Genomic DNA, 17,933 nt, shown 5'->3' on the forward strand with positions numbered 1-17,933 from the left:
CAATGTGTCTTTCCAGTGATACTTCTTTTTTATACTGCAAAAACAGTCCTAGGTCTCTCATTTGTATTAGTTAAGATGAATTTAGGAATGTGGTTACCATGCCTCAAGCCTGAGATCTTTCAGGTTGGAATTTGGGGTAGTTTTTGGCATCTTAAGTGTTCTGTGTGATATTTGCTTCATTTATTCTCATTATTTATCATGGAAGAGTGCATTGAGTTGATTATGTCTAGACTGAAAGGATGGTAAGCCACCTTCCTGACAATATATTTACCATTTCAGGACACTGTAAGTAATATGACTGCCCAACAGTGAGTGTACAGGCAACATAGCTGAAATGAAATTAAATGTGTCAGAGAAAATTCTCAAATTCTCACCAAAAGGGGTTTTAGGTGATGCGGAAGTGATCACTCTCAACACTGACTAAAAACCTCTGGAGTTTGGGAGTTGGCAACCTTGGAGATTTGGTCTGTACCTTGTTCCCCTACCTCAGTTTTGCAAAGAGCTGTACTAAAAAGTGGCCACCCAATTCATAGCCAAACCATGACAAAACATTTTACTGGCAGCTTTTCTGTATGCTTGACTCCACGAGTCACCTGCAGACAACTCATACACTAATTTTCAGTATGTTGTCCTGGTAATTTGGAGAAGGCCAGGTGGTGTGCTAACAGATTGCACAGCTTTTACCATTCTGGGCAGGAGCTGCTGTAGGTGACTGGGTGGTGCCATGCGCAGAACTGACTGTGAAGTGTCAACAAGGCATTTGACTGCTCTGCAGCTCACACTAACAGCAGCCTGAGTCCCAGGGCAGAGACAAGGCTGCACATTGGATGAGGTGGTTGGGAAGCCCCACTCACAGTGTGCACTTGCGGCGGCGGTCGATGGTGCACCGTGAGCTGAGGCGCTCCCGAGCCCAGGGCCAGCCCGTTGTTCACCACGTAGGTTGTCTGAGGCATCCGCACGGTCACACCTGCCAGGAGCACAACGAACACTCTGAGTATTCAATACTCACGGGCAGCTAAACAGAACATTGGAAGACCAACTCCTTGGTTCAGCTGCAAGAAGCCAAATTTCAGACAGACTCCTCCAGCTGCCAGCAGACTGATGAAGCTCTGTGTAACAACAAAATCACCTCCCATCCCCTGAAGCAGTAAAAGCGAGAGAGCGAGCGCTTGTGTTTGCAGAGGGGACAGAATGTTGTTTTAGCACTCTGTAACATGAAAGAAAGGGGTGAGGAGGAAAAGCGTGGGAGATACAGGGAGCTTAAGTATGAAAAGAACAATTACATAATTTTGGGATTCAGAAAGGAAAAGAGAAATGCTGCTGCAGCACAATGTTAACCACTCAGAAGGCTGTGCTGTGGATGACACTGACAGCAAAAAAGCTAAGTCACTGACCAAAAAGCCTGTCCTCTCTCCCAGAACAGACTCCATGATGGACACTACTCACAGGCATCACCATTTCAGTCATTCCCAAGCAAACTGACCTGCCTGGCAGGAATAACTAGACAGTTTTACAGCCTTGTAAATAATAGGCAAAACTCTTGCAAGCTACCAAGTTTTCATTCATTTTATACCACATCTCATTATCTTAAGTAACACTTCATCTATTCACTGTTTGAACATTTATGTTCTGTGAACTCAAAGCCTTTGCTCATTGTTATGGATTGCCTAGGTTATCCCTCCATTTCTGTCTGGAAATACAGGATTTGAGGCAATCTCTACAATACCCTAGTTCTACACTTGTGTAAGACTGAAGCATTCTTATACTCCAGAAGACAAGCTCACAAAGCAACACATTATCAGGAAACTACAGTTATTGTATGGAAATTTCTTTTCTTGATAAACACACATCAAGCTACAATCCATAGGGAATGAGGGTCAGAAGTCTGTGTAATCTGTGAGTGCAAGGCAGGGAGCTCAGAGTGCTAAATCTCAATGCTTTAATTATAAAGCTAAACACAGGGCAGGTGCTTTATATCTTTTTTTCTTATTGGAGTCTCTCTAAGAAGCTGATGAAGCTGTGTGAACTCCTGTGGTTTAAACTGTCACCTGAGCTGGCTATTTTTCCTCTATGAGAACCTGGTAAGATACACTGGTTTATATGACTGTAGTTCTGTCTCAGGAAACTACAACCATTTGAAGATGGTCAGAAATGCCTTAATAAGATATAAGATACAAACACAGCATCACTTCTAGGTAGGGATACTACTCACTTGAGGCAGAAGTACAAAACTGCAATTTGCAAAACACTTTGGATGGGTTCTCACAATCAATTTTTCAAAGACAAAGTGCAGCAGCACTCTTACTCAAGAAGCATCAGCTACTGGCACTAAAGGCTGTTGCAATGATAACATAAATCAATATACATCAGTAGCAGCATTACTACCAGGACATCACAAAAGTAGGCACATACTCATAAAACAGGGAAATTTATGTTAAACATAAAGGTGTTAAAAGAACCATAGTGTAGAAATTGTGGGGAGCAAAAAAAAAAAAACCACCAAAAAAACCCCACCACCAGTTAAAATCCACCACCTTGTAACAAAATATCATTTAAGTTCTTTATTTTTGACATCTATTACTCATTGAAAATGAGTTTATTGCTAGGAGAAGGTATCAGTTATGCATTTGCCAAGTCAAGGGGAACGTGCCAATATCTCAAGGAAACTCAAGCATGTATCAATTTCTGATACATCCGGTAAGAAATTTCATCTCTTGAGGCCTTGAGAAAGGAAAGAAATTTGCTGAGCACAGGACATCAGAGATTGCTAAGGAATTACACTAGGATGCCTGATAGAAATATAACATTTAGACAGGAAATCAAACATGATTTTCTGTGGTGATGCTTGTCATATTACCTGCCACTGCCTTGTAAAGTATGGGGCATGTCAACCACGGATGCTTAATTGGCAGAGCTAGTGCCTGGGATGACTTAACTCCAATTTCTCCTCATGCACATAGCTCCAAGTAGAATTTCTTAGTAGCCTAAGAATTTTCTAAATTCTATAAACTGGGAAAAAAACCCTAAACTCTCTAACTAGTACCAGTACTGTAAAAAGACCAAACATCACACCTAAATAAAAAACCTAAATGCCACATCCATGAGGCAGGACGTGCCAAGCTGTGTCACGGTAAGAAGCACATGGAAGGAACCATCCCTTACCTCCAGTCTGTGGGGTGACTGGCCTTAAGCCTGGGCTGGTCATGACAGCTCCTCTTACAGGATTCTGAGCTGGTGGTGCAGGAATAGTGGTATAGACCACCTGATGGTTAGCAGGGGTTCTTGGAATAGGAAGCTTGGGATTAGCTGGAGCCATGGGCCGATGAGTTACATTCACTGCTGTCGAAGCTGAAAAAAAGACAGAGCACACCCTAAACCTGAACTCCCTGACTCATATGCCTATTCCAGAGTACACATCTCCTTTGGAAAGGACTGACTCATCTGAGCCATGTAAAATAAAAACTGTCTCTGTCTGCTTTGGGTACTTCAAGAAAAGTGAAAACAGCCTAAATGGTATTTTACTGAAATATTAAAGTCAATATATATACAGCTTCCTAACAGAAAAGATAAATATAATATCTCACCCACTCCCTTGCATGAAAGGACAGTGGAAGGTCTTGCATGTAAGGACAGTGGAAGAATATAAAATCTACCAAGGAGTCTTCAGAACACAGTAATCATAAGGGAATTCCAATGCCAACTAATCTTCAGCAATCACATACAGAAAAAGAATAGAAAGAAAAAAAGAGGATCTACGTTTCTTTAGAAAGGGGAAAACAATCACACTGCAAAGTAATATTTAACTAGGGCTAGAACTTTATTGTCAGCCTTCCCATTCCCTCTGCCAAAAGAATTAACTGCCAAGGGACACAGCAGTGATGCTGATAATGTTTTTCCCCCATTACTTAAAAAAGGTACAGGTTTCTTCTCCTTCACTTTTATCAACAATAGTATATTTAATAACTTCCATGACTATCCTTAGCAGGATTTCTTCCTCTCCATAAATAAAATTGATCCTGAATTATTTTCAAATTAATAGTATTACCCTTCCGCTTTATCAGTTTAAAAGAAAAAATGTTATGGGAAACTGACTAGAATGAAAGATTATGAAGTGACTCAAACATTCTGCATATTCACTTTGAAAGATTAGCAAAATGTAGAGCACACAGCAGTCTAATTCAAGGAAAAAAGCAGCCACTGCACTCACACAGTGATGTCAAGTGAAGTTACCTGTTGGTAATACATGGATGGTGGTCTGGGAAGGGCCACTTGTTGGCACACCTGGCTGCTGCACAGGGCTTGGCTGCAAAGGTGGCAAAGGCTGCAGGGGTCGAGTCAAGGGCTGGGTGGGTATGCTCAGTCCTGTCACAGGTGCCTGGCTCTGGTTCTGCTTCTGCTTCTTGCCATCTGCTTTAAAAGAAACAAAAGATATAGGCAATAGCAAACAGAAATTTTAATTTCTGAATCACAGTTCCAAGCATCACAGTTTTACAGTCCTTTCCTCCCTCTCCCATTTACAGACTGGTGAGGATATTCAAAGCATGACATTTCTCACATCTTTTTTGCTTACGCAAACAAATCTGCAGAAAACTCATTTAATTCTCCTCACTTTCATCACTGCAATTTCCCTGACCCAGACACACTCCACAGTGTTTTATTCTATTATCATGAAGTCTGCATATTTCAGAGCAATTTGGAAATCTGAATTCAAGGGAACACTGTGCCAAAGTCTTTAAAAGTTGTTATTAAAAAGAAATCCTGAAACCTTTAAAGGCCTGAGCACTGCAATACTCAAATTTTGTTCCCTAAATAAGTCTTGTCTACCTTTGATGTTTACATCTTTTTATTTGCTCTTTCCTTTGTTCAATCTGTTAGTCTTCTTGCTGCTATTTTGAATTTTCACAGTATTTACTTAAAAAGGGGAAAACTGCTTTATTATTTATAGAACATTTTAAAAAGAAAATTTGTTTTATCACATTGACACCCTCCTCAGCATGACTTACTGACTTGTGATACTGACAAATATTGCCTGTATCTGTAGCTTACTACTGCAATACTTTTTCCTGCTTAAGTTTATTTGTGGCTACATAAAATATTCATTCGAGTGCAAGTCTGTATCTAATCAAGACTTTGTACAAGTTGAATAAAGGAAAATTGAGAAGCTTTCATCTGGACATTAAAGCAGTAATGGGCAGAGGAGGCACCCCTGAAGAACTAAACACCACAAGATAAAGGAGTAGATTTTAAGGACTGACACTCAGAAGGATTCTCCCCTAATAAAACTGTACATACATCAGCCACAAATTTAGTAAAAGAGCATAGAATATAAAGATGACAATATGTAAATACTCATTTTACTCTTGAGAAAATAAAACAATATAGGGAAGACCACATTTAAAATGTTCAATTAAGTATACCAACTAGATTTCAAAGCATTAAGAACAGGGTTAAAGCCAGCACAGCTCAAAGTGTTGGGGTTTCTGGCAGTTTGAGACTATTTTGATGGTCTCACTGAGCTGTGTTTGACACTAGCTGCCAACAGCTGGAAGTAGCAGTACCCTTCACAAACTGCTGTATGATTCTATGAGACACGATAACAGAATCACAGAATCACCAAGGTTGGAAGAGGCCTTAAAGATCATCTAGTCCAACCATCAACCCAGCACCAGCATAATAACCCCCAGACCATACCCCCAAATTCAAGACCTCAAGAATAAAACATAGTATGAATTGCAGCCCATATTGTCTTTCTGTAGACCCAACAGCCAAGCTACTTCACTGAAGCCACTGGATGAAAATATACTGTGTTTGTTTGTTTGTTTGTTTTTTCCAAAGTCTATAAAAGGAGCAGTGAAGGGATGCTTATTTTGAAAACAAAAGGTGAGATCCTTCCTGCTCTTTGATCAACTAATGGGCCTTGTGATTGGTTCAAGCTTCTTTTATTGTCCACAATTATGAGAGATTTCCCAGTGTTCAATAAACTACTTGACTCCAAAGAGATTCCTGCAGACATGTATACACATCTGTTTACTTCAAATATTTAGACTGATGTACATCTCAACTACCACTGAATAATTTCAGTGACGTGAGTGCCTTCTTGGTCATGACTTAGGAGAGGCACTTACAATCCAACAAGTAAAAACCTTCACAGCCTACTGCTGTAAATGTGGTTCAAGGAAAGATGACAGTCTGAACAAACAACAGGGCTTTTCCAGTTTTGCTTTTGTTTTTGATTTCACACAGAGCAAGGTCATTGACCCTTGACAAATCAAGAAGAGCCCAGCTGACATTCCAGTGACTGGAAACTAGGTCAGCATTGCACCACCCACAGGAAATGATGACAGATAAATAACTAGACTTCATTAAATAAATGGAAATAAGAGGCAAAGGCTATTTAAGCAAAAAAAAAAAAAAAAAAAAAAGTGAGGAAGACTGGGTACATAGTAAGCCCAGGACTAAGGTTAGAGGTCATTAAGGAACAGTTTCCAAAACTAACTGACAACAGTATCATATTCACAACAATGTGGACCTAAAGGAGACAGAAGAGTATGATTTGTGGAAATAAGCATAAAATGGAAATTGTTACTACTGGAAGTGTAAGCAAAACTCCTACTCTGATCCACAAAACAAAAGGGGGACTAATTCCCATGCCAGAAACAGTCTACAACACTGGAGTTACAGCACAAAGGAGTTTTGAACAGTGTTCTAGTTCATAACTGGTATAGGTGGATTACAGAACACCAAGCATGCCACAGGCATGTTCAAGAATAAGAAAGAAATAATCCAGAGATCTACAGATTTGTTAACCAGATAAAACACCTTATAAAATAAAAAACCTGATTATGTATTTAATAATTTTTCTTACAAAATAATAAAAAAGCAGAACATAGCTGTTTTAATTTAAGAGTACATTTAAATATCTTTCTTAGACTACAGGCCCACTTTAGACTAAATCTATTAATTGTTTCAATATTAATACAAAATAATTTGATGATCCTTTTATAAAAGGCCAGCAAGGTCCAAAGTGCAAGTATTGCAATATACTTGCAGACAAGAAAGTATCTAGATTACTCTTAACATGGCTTCTCAAAAATTACACACCCTTTTCATTCATAATTTTTACACAAATCAGAAGATGTTATTAGATATTAGCAGATATTAAGATCTATTTACATACCTTTTACAAGTAGCAGAATAAGGCTTACTTTTTATGTGGGTGACAATGCTGTAAAAAACATAATCAGGAACTGAGTGTTCCCAACAACACTATATAAGTGTTGATCTTCAATTTGAATTAGTATTGAGCTAATATTTCTGCAGGAAACACCATAATGCTGAAAGTACTTTCTATCCTGAGGTTGTGTAAAACTGGGAGAAAATAAAACCTGCTCCACATTTGCTGTACACAAACTTCAGTGGAAAAAACACTTGGCCAAAGGTATATAGATGCTTATAATCATGCAAAAGCTGTTACAAGTGTTCTCTTCCTCTGTTTAACCTTGAAGTTTTTATCAGAACACGTTCCTGAGAACCTTGCTCCAAAATCCTAGTGCTGTGTTCTCACTGCAGGGTGAAAGTCAAGCTTTTATTAGGGTTTCCTATGTTTCCACAGCATATATAAAAAACCACTGACTTCTCACACAAATTCTAAACATGAACTAATCTGCATTGGCTTCAGACTATCAGCTTCTGCTTTGCAGGGAAGAGACACACGGGAGCTAACCCAACACAAAAGTACTCCACTAACCTTCCTCCTAATGGAAGAACAGTATTCTAAGACCTGACAACTAAGGGAAAAGAATCTCAGACTATCCCACTGCATAAATTTTTAAGATACTGGCTCAAGCCCCAACAAAGAAACTGAGGAAGAATTAAGCTGCAATGGAGCTACAACTCACACACTCCTACCTACAAAAGCAGTCTTACAATTCTATGTGCAACTGTGGTATTGATCTTTTATGGCAATTGTGAAGTGAGCATCTACTTAATGCAATTAGGAAGGAAAAAAGCTCTCTGGAAAATGTTATTTTCAGAAACTTTTAAGATAGATTAAAATGGATTTGTGGTATATTTTAAAGTTCTAGGTATATTTTAAAGTACCATGTCACAGTATTGTAATATATTTCAGCTAATATTTTTCTATCTGCTGGGTGTCTTTTACAAAATATTAAATAGGACTGGGGAGGTTAACCTTGTCTGACAGGCTAGCACAGTCTCAAGGCAACCACCTTTTTATCTTTTTGAGAACTAACCCTGAGAAAAGATGACAGTGATAAAACCTTGTTTGCCTCAGCTATTCTGCCACTCAGCTTGTCAAGTCAAAATTCTGGCTGAAAAGGACCTCTGGTGGCTGTTAGTCCAATTTCTTGTTGAAGCTGGACTGTCAATAGCAACTTATTCAGATTATCTGTGGTTTTGCCCTACTAAATCTCAAAAACATTCAAGAGGACAGCTTCTACCATCCCTCTGTGCAGCAGTATGCCGATTTCTTTCCTCCTCATTCCTGAACTTGTAGTTCATGGCCACAGCCCCTTAATGCATCACTTGGCACTGATGAAGAGAGTTGTGCTCTGTCATTTTTGTAACTATCCTCCAAGGAGCTGTAGGCTGCCCTTACACTGTCTCTTGTTTAGCTCCTTGCCAAACATGCCCTGGTCTGATCTCTTCTGAGAGGTCAGGCACTCCAGGCCTTCACCATCCTGACACCATCAGTGGGGCCTCTCCAGGGCTACCACAGCTCTTCCGAGCTTGAAGAAAAGGGAGCCAGAACTGGACACCCTATTTCAGCTGTGGTTCCACCAGTGTCAGTTTGGGGGAATACTTAAATTGAAATGAGAACACACTGTTGGCTCATACTCAGTTCACCCCATATCCTCTACTGATAAGAAAAGCAGACAATCAGCTATCTGAATTGCATCATGCTTCCCTAACACTTGTGTACCTCACACACTCCCTTTTGGTGATAACATCACATAGAACTGTTCAAGGACCAGCTGGATGGGGCTTTGAGCAACATGGTTTAGTGGGAGGCTGGAATGAGATCACCTTAAAGATCATTTCCAACCTGAACCATTCTATAAACTCTGCGATTTCTTTCTCACTGAAGAAATGCTACCACATGCCAAAATGATTTTCTATATTTGTGTCATACAAATGCAAAGCAAGTCAAGCTATTAGGAATGTTTATGTAGAACTTGAATGCACAAGCTAGAGAAATAACTACCAAGGTTGTCCAGACTAATCAAACTTCTTGGTGGCTGGACTTCAGAATGTAGCACAGGGACATGCATTTAGAGACCAAACAGAATGAAAATTTTACCTCCAGTAGTAGAAACACAATTTTTTTCCAATGGAAATGACAGCACAATACATGGCCTTAAGTAGAGACTCATTACTTCTGTGAAGTACCACCATTCTTCACTAATCCAATGCTAACTATAATTAGACTGGCCTACATTTACACAAGATTTATATAAAAAGAAATGTGTTCTTTTAAATGATGAAGTGCATCCAAACTGCCAAAGTACATAAGAGCACGACTATATTTACTCTGCTCTTGGCATACAGTCCTAAAGCAAACAAGTTTGCATTCAGTCTTTAAACTCTTGCACACGAAGTGTTAGTTAAACAAAAGATTAGAAGCTGTAATACTCTAATGCCTAAATATCAACAGTAGAATTAAAAGGCCTTTAATTATAATCAGTAAACAGAAAAAATAAATACATCCAGAAGAGCTTTTGAAAAGATCATCAAGAACTCAAACATCTCAAATTACTCCCCAAGCCTGAAGTATTTATGCACAGATAGCACTAATGCTTAAAGTAAAGTAATAGTAAAAATCTTTAAGACTGTAAGCAAAATTCCTTTTCTTTAATACCTAACATAATTTTTTTAACAAGAGTCCTACCTAACTGAAACACCAAAGGAAAAAAATACACTAAGCAGAAACAGAAGTTTATTCCTTTCTGGCATTCACAGGATGAAATAACACTAGTAGCTCAACTCTCCCTGCAGCTAGGAAAGTATTTTCACCTACCTTGAGAGCAGCTGTCATCCTCTTCATCCAGTGTAAGATCAATGACACCTCCCGATTCACTTCCTGTGAACTTCCCGCTCTGAAAGACAAAACTCCTTTGTTTTGCAAAAGCAGATCCAGGGAACACAGGTGGAAAAGGGACACATTGAACATTCAGGAGAGGTCTCAGAATTGACACTTATTAGAAAGGAACTGATGAAATGATCAAGAGAAGGTAATTTCAGATGAATATCCCAGGACTTGAAAAATGGGCCATAACCAAACGACTGTATTGCAGAAAACAAGTATTAAAGTATTTTCAGCTTTGTAAGGAGTAAAAACCCCTGATGAATAGCAGCACATTGCTGTTTCTCAGGTAAATGCATAACAATTTGCTGGTATAAAGTATATTTCAACTATGACTCCTAACATTTTAATCTGGTTTTAATCTGTCCTTTCCTCTGTAGTGGCATTACTTTCTGACAGAGCAGTCATCAGACAATGCATTACTTATTTTGAGACAGCTTTGCTTTTGCCTCTGTACTTATGAAGACACTGACTTGACATTAAGAAAAAGGAAAAGCTACACTGGAACTTGTATGCTTACAAAATACATCAAAAACCATCAGAAAACTCCAACTGTATTCAGTGATTTCATTACTGTATTCTCATCCATAATGACAAATTTTAGCATTGATTATTCTACATACAAACTTATTTTTAACCTTTCCCTTAGAGAGCATAAAGGGATCTTTCAAGCTATCGCCCAGGCTATATGTTTTAACAAAAAACCCTAGAAGACCACCAAACAAGATTTATCTTCTAGATCAACTGCTGTCCCATGGTTGGTCAGACTGCAGAGATCATAACATTTTCCCTTAGGTGATGAGAAAAATATGGGGGAGGTCTTATATATTTCCATGATTTTAAAGACACTTTCTAGAAAACAATCATGATTATAGGAGTTTCTACTTCCTTAAACTTGCTACAAAAAGTAGTTGAGGTTTCTTCTTTTTGTTGTTGTTTTGGGGAGAGATTATCACTGATTGTTGGACTGCACTGCTACAGATTTATGGATTAGAGTCAACAAGTTTCCTTAAGACAGACAAAGAGTAACAAAAACACCATAATTATCAAATATCTCTGAGCAATTAACATGGGAAAAAGTGTAAGTTATCAGACCCACATGGTCTGTACAAATGCTGACATGATACACCCTAGGAATATTAGAGATTTTTTTGTGCAGATGGTGACAGATGCACAAAGCCTAAGCAGAGATTATCTGCTCTATGATCTTTCATTTGGGAAAAACTAAGCCTTTAAGGAAGGCCTAAAGGCAATCCTCACACAGGCAAGGCTCTGAGGAGAGGCAAAAAGAGGCATCTTATGATTACTAAATGCAAGTAGAAGCTGCTTGAATTATCAGTCACTGAATTTGGAGTGCCTGACATGACAGTTCTCTTCATTAGTCATTATTACAACCTGATTTCTTTTTGCCTTTGCCTTACTGATGCTGCCACTGATGAAATTCTGCTAATAAAATACAATACCAAATTTAAGTACAAAATATCTAACTACTTATATTCACAGGTGAGAGAAGAGATCTCTATAGGGATTCATCTTTCCAATACACAGAGAAACATATTTCAGAATTATTAACCACAGAATTCTTCTGTTGAGTGGTTTCTATTTAAAAGAATTTCTAGCTTCAGGTTTCTTATTATGATAAGCTGATTTAACTATGTGAAGCTTAAGAAAAAGGCACATTAAAATAATCAATGATAAATTGATTAGCATAAAGTCAAGAGGAATTTCATTCCAACTGGATGATCTTCCCAGCCAACAAGGTGTATTTTGAACCATGGCTCTCTCTGCCAGGAGAAAGCAGATGATAAATGGAGAGGGAGATTTAAAAGGAACTACAGAAGGAAGAAAACTGAATATCAAGCTATTAATTTCTTCCCACTAAAAAATACATTAGTCTGAAGTAATTTCCTTTCAATTCTTCCTCTGCAAGGAAATCAAAATCCTTAGAAAAATACTCTGTATGACAGCTAACTGTTCTGAAGCCCTGCTTGACTGTGCCAGTTGAGAAAGTTCTTTGAATTTCCAAGTCAGCAAATGTCACAGCATGCACTTCTTTATTTTGATACGTCTGGAAGGCCAAAATCCTGAATAAGCCTTAGTTAAACAGGCTTATTAAATCAACTCAGCCAACAAGGTCTCATACATACAATTCTCAGGAAGAAAGACCTTCTCTTGGCCAGCCACACTATTCCATGTTTTTTATTAAATGACCCTGGACAGCAATCTCCTCAACAGGAGCTATCCAGAAGCAGTTAGGCTCTTTCTGCAGCCCACCCCAGATCCCCAGAAGCTGCAGATCTGCAGGACAGCCTTTGAGCAGAGCTCTGAGGAACACCACCAGTCCTGGTTCCAAGACACATTCCAGCTACCCCCAGCAGATGCTGTACTCAATACACAGCACACCATGAAGTCCCCAGCCAGATTCCCCCCTACTTCACCAACCATGCATTTCCCTCAAATGAAATTTAGGGGTACAGGAAAATCTTAAGGAAACTTGAAAAACCAAAAAGGCTGAACATCGTGTTTCCTACCTAGAAGAGCATGGTGTAGGCAGGGCATCCCCAAACAGAACAGACTGCTCATTATGCCTGTCATAAAGGTCAGGATTTTGACTATTTGCAGCATCCACCTACACTCCTAAGGAGGAGGAGGAGTATCCATTTCCATATCCCGTTGTGCTGGCACACATAGTTTTCAGATACTTGTAGATTTCTCAAATTCAAGATTTCATTTGAGAACGAAAAGAAAATCCAGGAAGAACTGGCAATCTGGTGTAAGAGGACTGGTCCACACTACTTCCCCATGGTGAAATTAAGCATCACCATGATCTGAGAGAGCAACTTTATCACCTTATCCAGATGTTTCTGGAATACTGACTCCAATGGTTAAGACCTACAAATTTAACCATCATCTCTCTGTAATGCAAGAAATAAAGAGTTTTCAGAAAACCCTGTGCCCAACCAAACAACAAAATAAAACCATCCTTTTTTAGCATCATGACTATTTCACCCAGAAATTCTCTCAGGGAAACTTTTTGTAGTACAAGGACTTGTGAAAACTCCAGTTTACAACAGAACTATGTCTGAGGAAAAACTACAGAGAAACAACTGCTCTTTTCTTCCATGAAAAGGAGGGAATTGCATTCTTTGGACAAGACTGCCATGTTATACGTAAGAAATGGAGATTCAGATGTGCTGCTCTGATCAAAATTAGAAGACAACTTCAGAATGCTTGCAGCCCTGAGGAAGTCAAGAAGAAGCCTGGCACTGGACTTTCAGTCATATATGAACAACACTTCCATTTGTGTCAAAAACTGAAACAAGAGAATAAGTCTTTCAGCTCCTAATATTAGATTTCAGCAAGCATTTAGGTAGAAACTGGTAAAGCAGAAAAGTCTAGTCAAAGCATTCTGGTCTGCTCTCTGCTTCCACACACAGGAAGCCAACAACATGAAACTGCTTCAGCTGATCTCTGCAGAAGAACACATGATGCCATTTTAACACCTTTCCATCAGTGCAGCCATATCATTGAAATAATGAAAACCATTAAGGAGGACCTCAAACATTTGCTTGCCTGATGGTTTGGTTTATATACTGCCCAGCAAGTCTTAGTAACAAAGGATTCACACACCTTAGAATACAAATAAGCTGAAACAGAAACAAAACAACCATGGCATCATAAAGTGATCTACATATATTTAAAATGTCACAGTTACAAATAACAAACACAAAGCCAAACAAGCCCAAGCAAAGCGAACAAAATCACAACCCCACAAGCCAACCTGTCATCCTTTGTCAGAACCGGTGCACCTGTCTGCAGACCAAAGAGAAGCTGCGCTTAAAACTGATTGTTTAACACAGCATCTGGGTCATTTCTAGAAATCTAGTAAAAAAAAGTTTACACTGAGATTTAAAAGAGATGTAAACTACCAAACCCCCTTTTCCATACTTTACAGCTCATGTATCTTAATGTATGTGCCTTTAAATTCCAAGTAAGTAGAAATCCTCCAAAATACTGTCATTTACACTGCCAATTTGGACCTGTGTTATCTCAGCAGGTGAGCAAAGCTTGTATAGCCTGGAAGTTGCAACATCACGGACTGAACCATCCAGTTAATCACAACTGTATCTGAGCTGCCTTAGTTTAAGAATCTCTTCTTTCATATGGCTGTCAGCAGTGTAACAGTCTTAACACACAACAGTGGAATGAGAAAAGTGAATTAAAAATGGAATTAAAAATTCAACATAACAAATCCCACTCTGAAATGCCAGAGTTTTAAACGCATATGTAAAAAAAAAAAATTAGGACGAAAGCAAGAAAAATACAAGACTTCATCTTTTCCTGACTTCCCAGTTTTAATATGGCCACATGTTTAGTCTTCAGCTGGTAGGTGCACTTCAAATTGCAATTAAAATGTTTTGCATAAAAACAATGCGTCCTGTAATTGAACATTTCATACTGAAATCTCATGTAGCTCCAGCCCAAGACAACACACATAACAACTTGGAGATGAAAGGCAAAACACAAGGTGAAGTAGGGGGGAGAGGACTGCAAGATACAGCTAAGAGCAGAAACAAAGGTGAAAAAACGAAGCAGGAGGAAGAAGAAAGGTGGTAGGGGAAAAGAAAATAACGAGCCAGGCAGCAACTGAGCCTGCACTACCACAAACATCGGAAGATGGGGCAAGTGTACTGCAAAGTAACTTCGCTATCCCAGCGTTGTGTATCTTCCCTGAAACAGCCCACTGAGGAGAAGGCCCTTGGCATTTACAGTCTTGATCTGTTTTGAAAAGTGTGTTCTTTAAAGAAAAGCTTGTCAAATTGCAGGCCCTCTGCCCCAGCTGCTTTAGTCTGCAAAGTCATGTCCACACCTATTGCAATTACCAACATGAAATGATCTGTTTGTGTCAGATGCCCCAGGCAGCATCAACTTGGCAAGTGTGAAAGAAAAGTATTTTAATGGCAAGCACAGAACTTGTGAAAGCAGCAGCTGAAAGACCTTAGAAGAAAGGGCAGAACTGCAAGTGTAAACACTCTTCTCTTTGAAGTATCTGAGTGAAACCTGTCAAGTCCTGAAATAGACATCATAACCTCTTCTAAATTTCTCTTTATCAGTTACATGGAAACTGCTTTATAGTGCATATGGAAGTGAAAACAATGGAAAGTATGCATAAAATGAATGCAGCTACTCAAATTTGTACATTTTTTCCTACTTCATATTAAAAATTGGTACTTCAAGTGTTCTACTAATTGCAAAACTTTCACTTAAAACTAACATTTTCATATTTTCTTGACCATGAAAACTACTAGGAACAAAACTTTATTTAATTACACAAAATCTCTATTCATATTTTAGTAATTACACTTCAGGGTTTTCTAAAAAGAATCAGTAAAAATTACCTATGCTCACAATTTCATGCATTTTCTACTGTGTATGCATAGACAACATAATTGCTTTCTTCCAATCCCAGCCACTTAAGTCTTTTTAAGAATGGAAGAAAGTACTGAGAAATAAATGGACTGACAAGTAAGCTAAACTTGTGGGGATAATTGCTAGAAAAAAGCAGCAATGATACAGTTTCCTTGAAAAAGAAAGTGATTATACATTGACTTTCTAAAACCAGTGGATATCATATGGATATTAAAGAAATTTAAACAGTAAGTATAACAGATAGGGGTTCTTAGAGGTAATAAAAATCATGGAACTTGTCAAAAATGGATAAATACAGGGTCACCTGAACTTGATGTTCCAATTAAGATTTGCAATAAAACCAATGTAAATGTTTTATAATTAGGAACTTTCTCCCTGCTATTGGAAGACTGTCATAATATCCCACATGTCATTGACTGCAATATCAAATAATTAATCCACACACAAGAAAACAAGATATTAACAAAGGGAAATCAGAAGGGCATCAGCCTTGCAATAAATGAAGGGCTGTCTCTGGCATTCAAGTGGTTCTGAAGCAGTTTCCTCATCTGCCTCTAGAAAAGCAGGGACATTCAGACAGCCTAGTAGCATTATATGTGTTTTTCTACTTGCAGAGAGCATTTTACAGTGTTGTAAAATACAATGGAGTAGGGGAAAGAATATTACCTTAGCTTTGCTATCCAACAACTTTTTCAGATCATTACTGCTGCAAGTTAGGTTGATTTATTTGCAATTTTGAAAAGAAAGAGAAAGCTTTTTTACAGACACCCATCCCCACGATTTTTTTCTATTCTGATATCACAAGGAAAACACAGGTAAGGAAGGAGACAATTTAAGGACCAAAGCACATATTGGTAGACATGATATTGAGAAAAGACGTTATCTCCCACTATAACTGCAGTTGGGAAATTTACCACAGAAAAAGTTACAACACCAAAGCACATATAGGCCAATGGCAAACTACTGTAGAAAACTGGGAAAGAAACTTCTAAAGTGCAAATGGAACAGCTCAACAACATGCACATGGTATTGTACCAAATGAAAAACCAAAAGTTACAACTTGGTATTTTGAAGAAAGTTCTGAATATGCATTTCTCTATTCCCATATGATATAAATGATTCTAAAAGTTTTGGTATTATATAACGCCACAGTTCAGTTCATCACAAGGTTATTGATTGTAATGCCACCTGCTTTTCATAAAGGAACATTTCAGTATGTAAGAGTGAAAAATTAAGGGGAAAAAAACGCAACAACAAAAAATACATTGCAAAGTAAAAAATTAGTTTCAGGGTAGTAAAGATTGAAATTCTGAAGATTATGTGTGGCACATTGACACAATGCAGACAATTTTATTAATAGTTTCTACTATAACAAACTAGAAAAAAATCTGGAAGTTGTAAACCAGACAATTAATGAAGCATCACACCACCACAATAATACATGACGCACCAAGGCGTTATATAATAGCAAAATCAATCTTAAATTATGGGGAGTGATGTTAAAAATATGTCTTGGGAATGGAATGCATGTAGAGAGGGTGGCAATACTGAGTTTGTATGCATAATTATAAGGTCAATATTTCATTTTGAGTCATCTGTATACAAAATTACAGACTTCAAGCACAGTTTAAGCAGTTGTGAAAATTACTTTTTTATACATTTTTGAGCATATTTCAGCCACAGACTGTTTCAGTGTCAGATTTATCACTCCTCAACTGTTATTTTTTTCCAATACAGTAACTCCCACAAAACTGAAGTAATTATTCCAGCCTTCCAAAGATGTCATGATAATCTACTCAACCAGGTACCAAACATATTTGTCATCTCTTACCAAGATAAAAGGAAAAGGATAATGTATTAAAGGAAGCAGTTTACCAAGATCAAAGTTCACACAAACAAAATTTCACAGTGCTGCAATACATGTTTTGATAGTGTGTGGTTGCATATTTGTGTAATACTCAAAAATACTTTTAACAGACACTTTATGTATTGCATTCACACAATTGCTCCATCCCCCTTACCCTTAACAGGTACTGTGCTACACTTCCTACCAAACAAGAACCATGCAAGCATGGAAAACATGAATAATCAGTTATAGTAACCCCTATGTATTACAGACCCTCTCATTTCTTTGGGCAAAGAGCAGATATTGGCCATCTTACTGAACAGTAAATATATTTATAATACTTTTCAGATTAGTTTGCTGCAGCTTTTAAAAGCTATTATCCAAGCCTGGAGCAATGGCATAATCAGTGAGATATTAAAACAATCTCCCCAAAATTCTTTGGCCTCAAATGACAAATCTGAGCCTACAATATACAAGTATATTTACTCATTAAAAACTGCTCTCAGTAGTTGGGGTAGTTTAAGTAACACAGACACAGTCGCAGGGAAAGACAAT

The 17,933-nt window shown here is 38.1% G+C and overlaps 1 protein-coding gene across 3 annotated transcripts in view; it reads right to left on the reverse strand.

The window, feature by feature from the left end:
- Positions 1-17,933, reverse strand: part of ATF7IP (activating transcription factor 7 interacting protein) — a 79,201-nt gene that overhangs the window by 1,800 nt on the left and 59,468 nt on the right. For 2 of the 3 annotated variants that reach the window (XM_059846610.1, XM_059846609.1), the window contains exons 11-14: positions 10,037-10,115; positions 4,231-4,407; positions 3,163-3,348; positions 855-967 (exon numbers count right to left, since the gene is read on the reverse strand). In XM_059846610.1, the coding sequence (XP_059702593.1) occupies positions 855-967; positions 3,163-3,348; positions 4,231-4,407; positions 10,037-10,115 (555 nt within the window). Of the gene's footprint in view, positions 1-854; positions 968-3,162; positions 3,349-4,230; positions 4,411-10,036; positions 10,116-17,933 lie in introns of all 3 variants that reach the window. The other variant, XM_059846608.1, reaches the window with a different exon arrangement.

This window comes from Haemorhous mexicanus, chromosome 5 (assembly GCF_027477595.1).
Source record: "Haemorhous mexicanus isolate bHaeMex1 chromosome 5, bHaeMex1.pri, whole genome shotgun sequence".
Classification (NCBI taxonomy): domain Eukaryota; kingdom Metazoa; phylum Chordata; class Aves; order Passeriformes; family Fringillidae; genus Haemorhous; species Haemorhous mexicanus.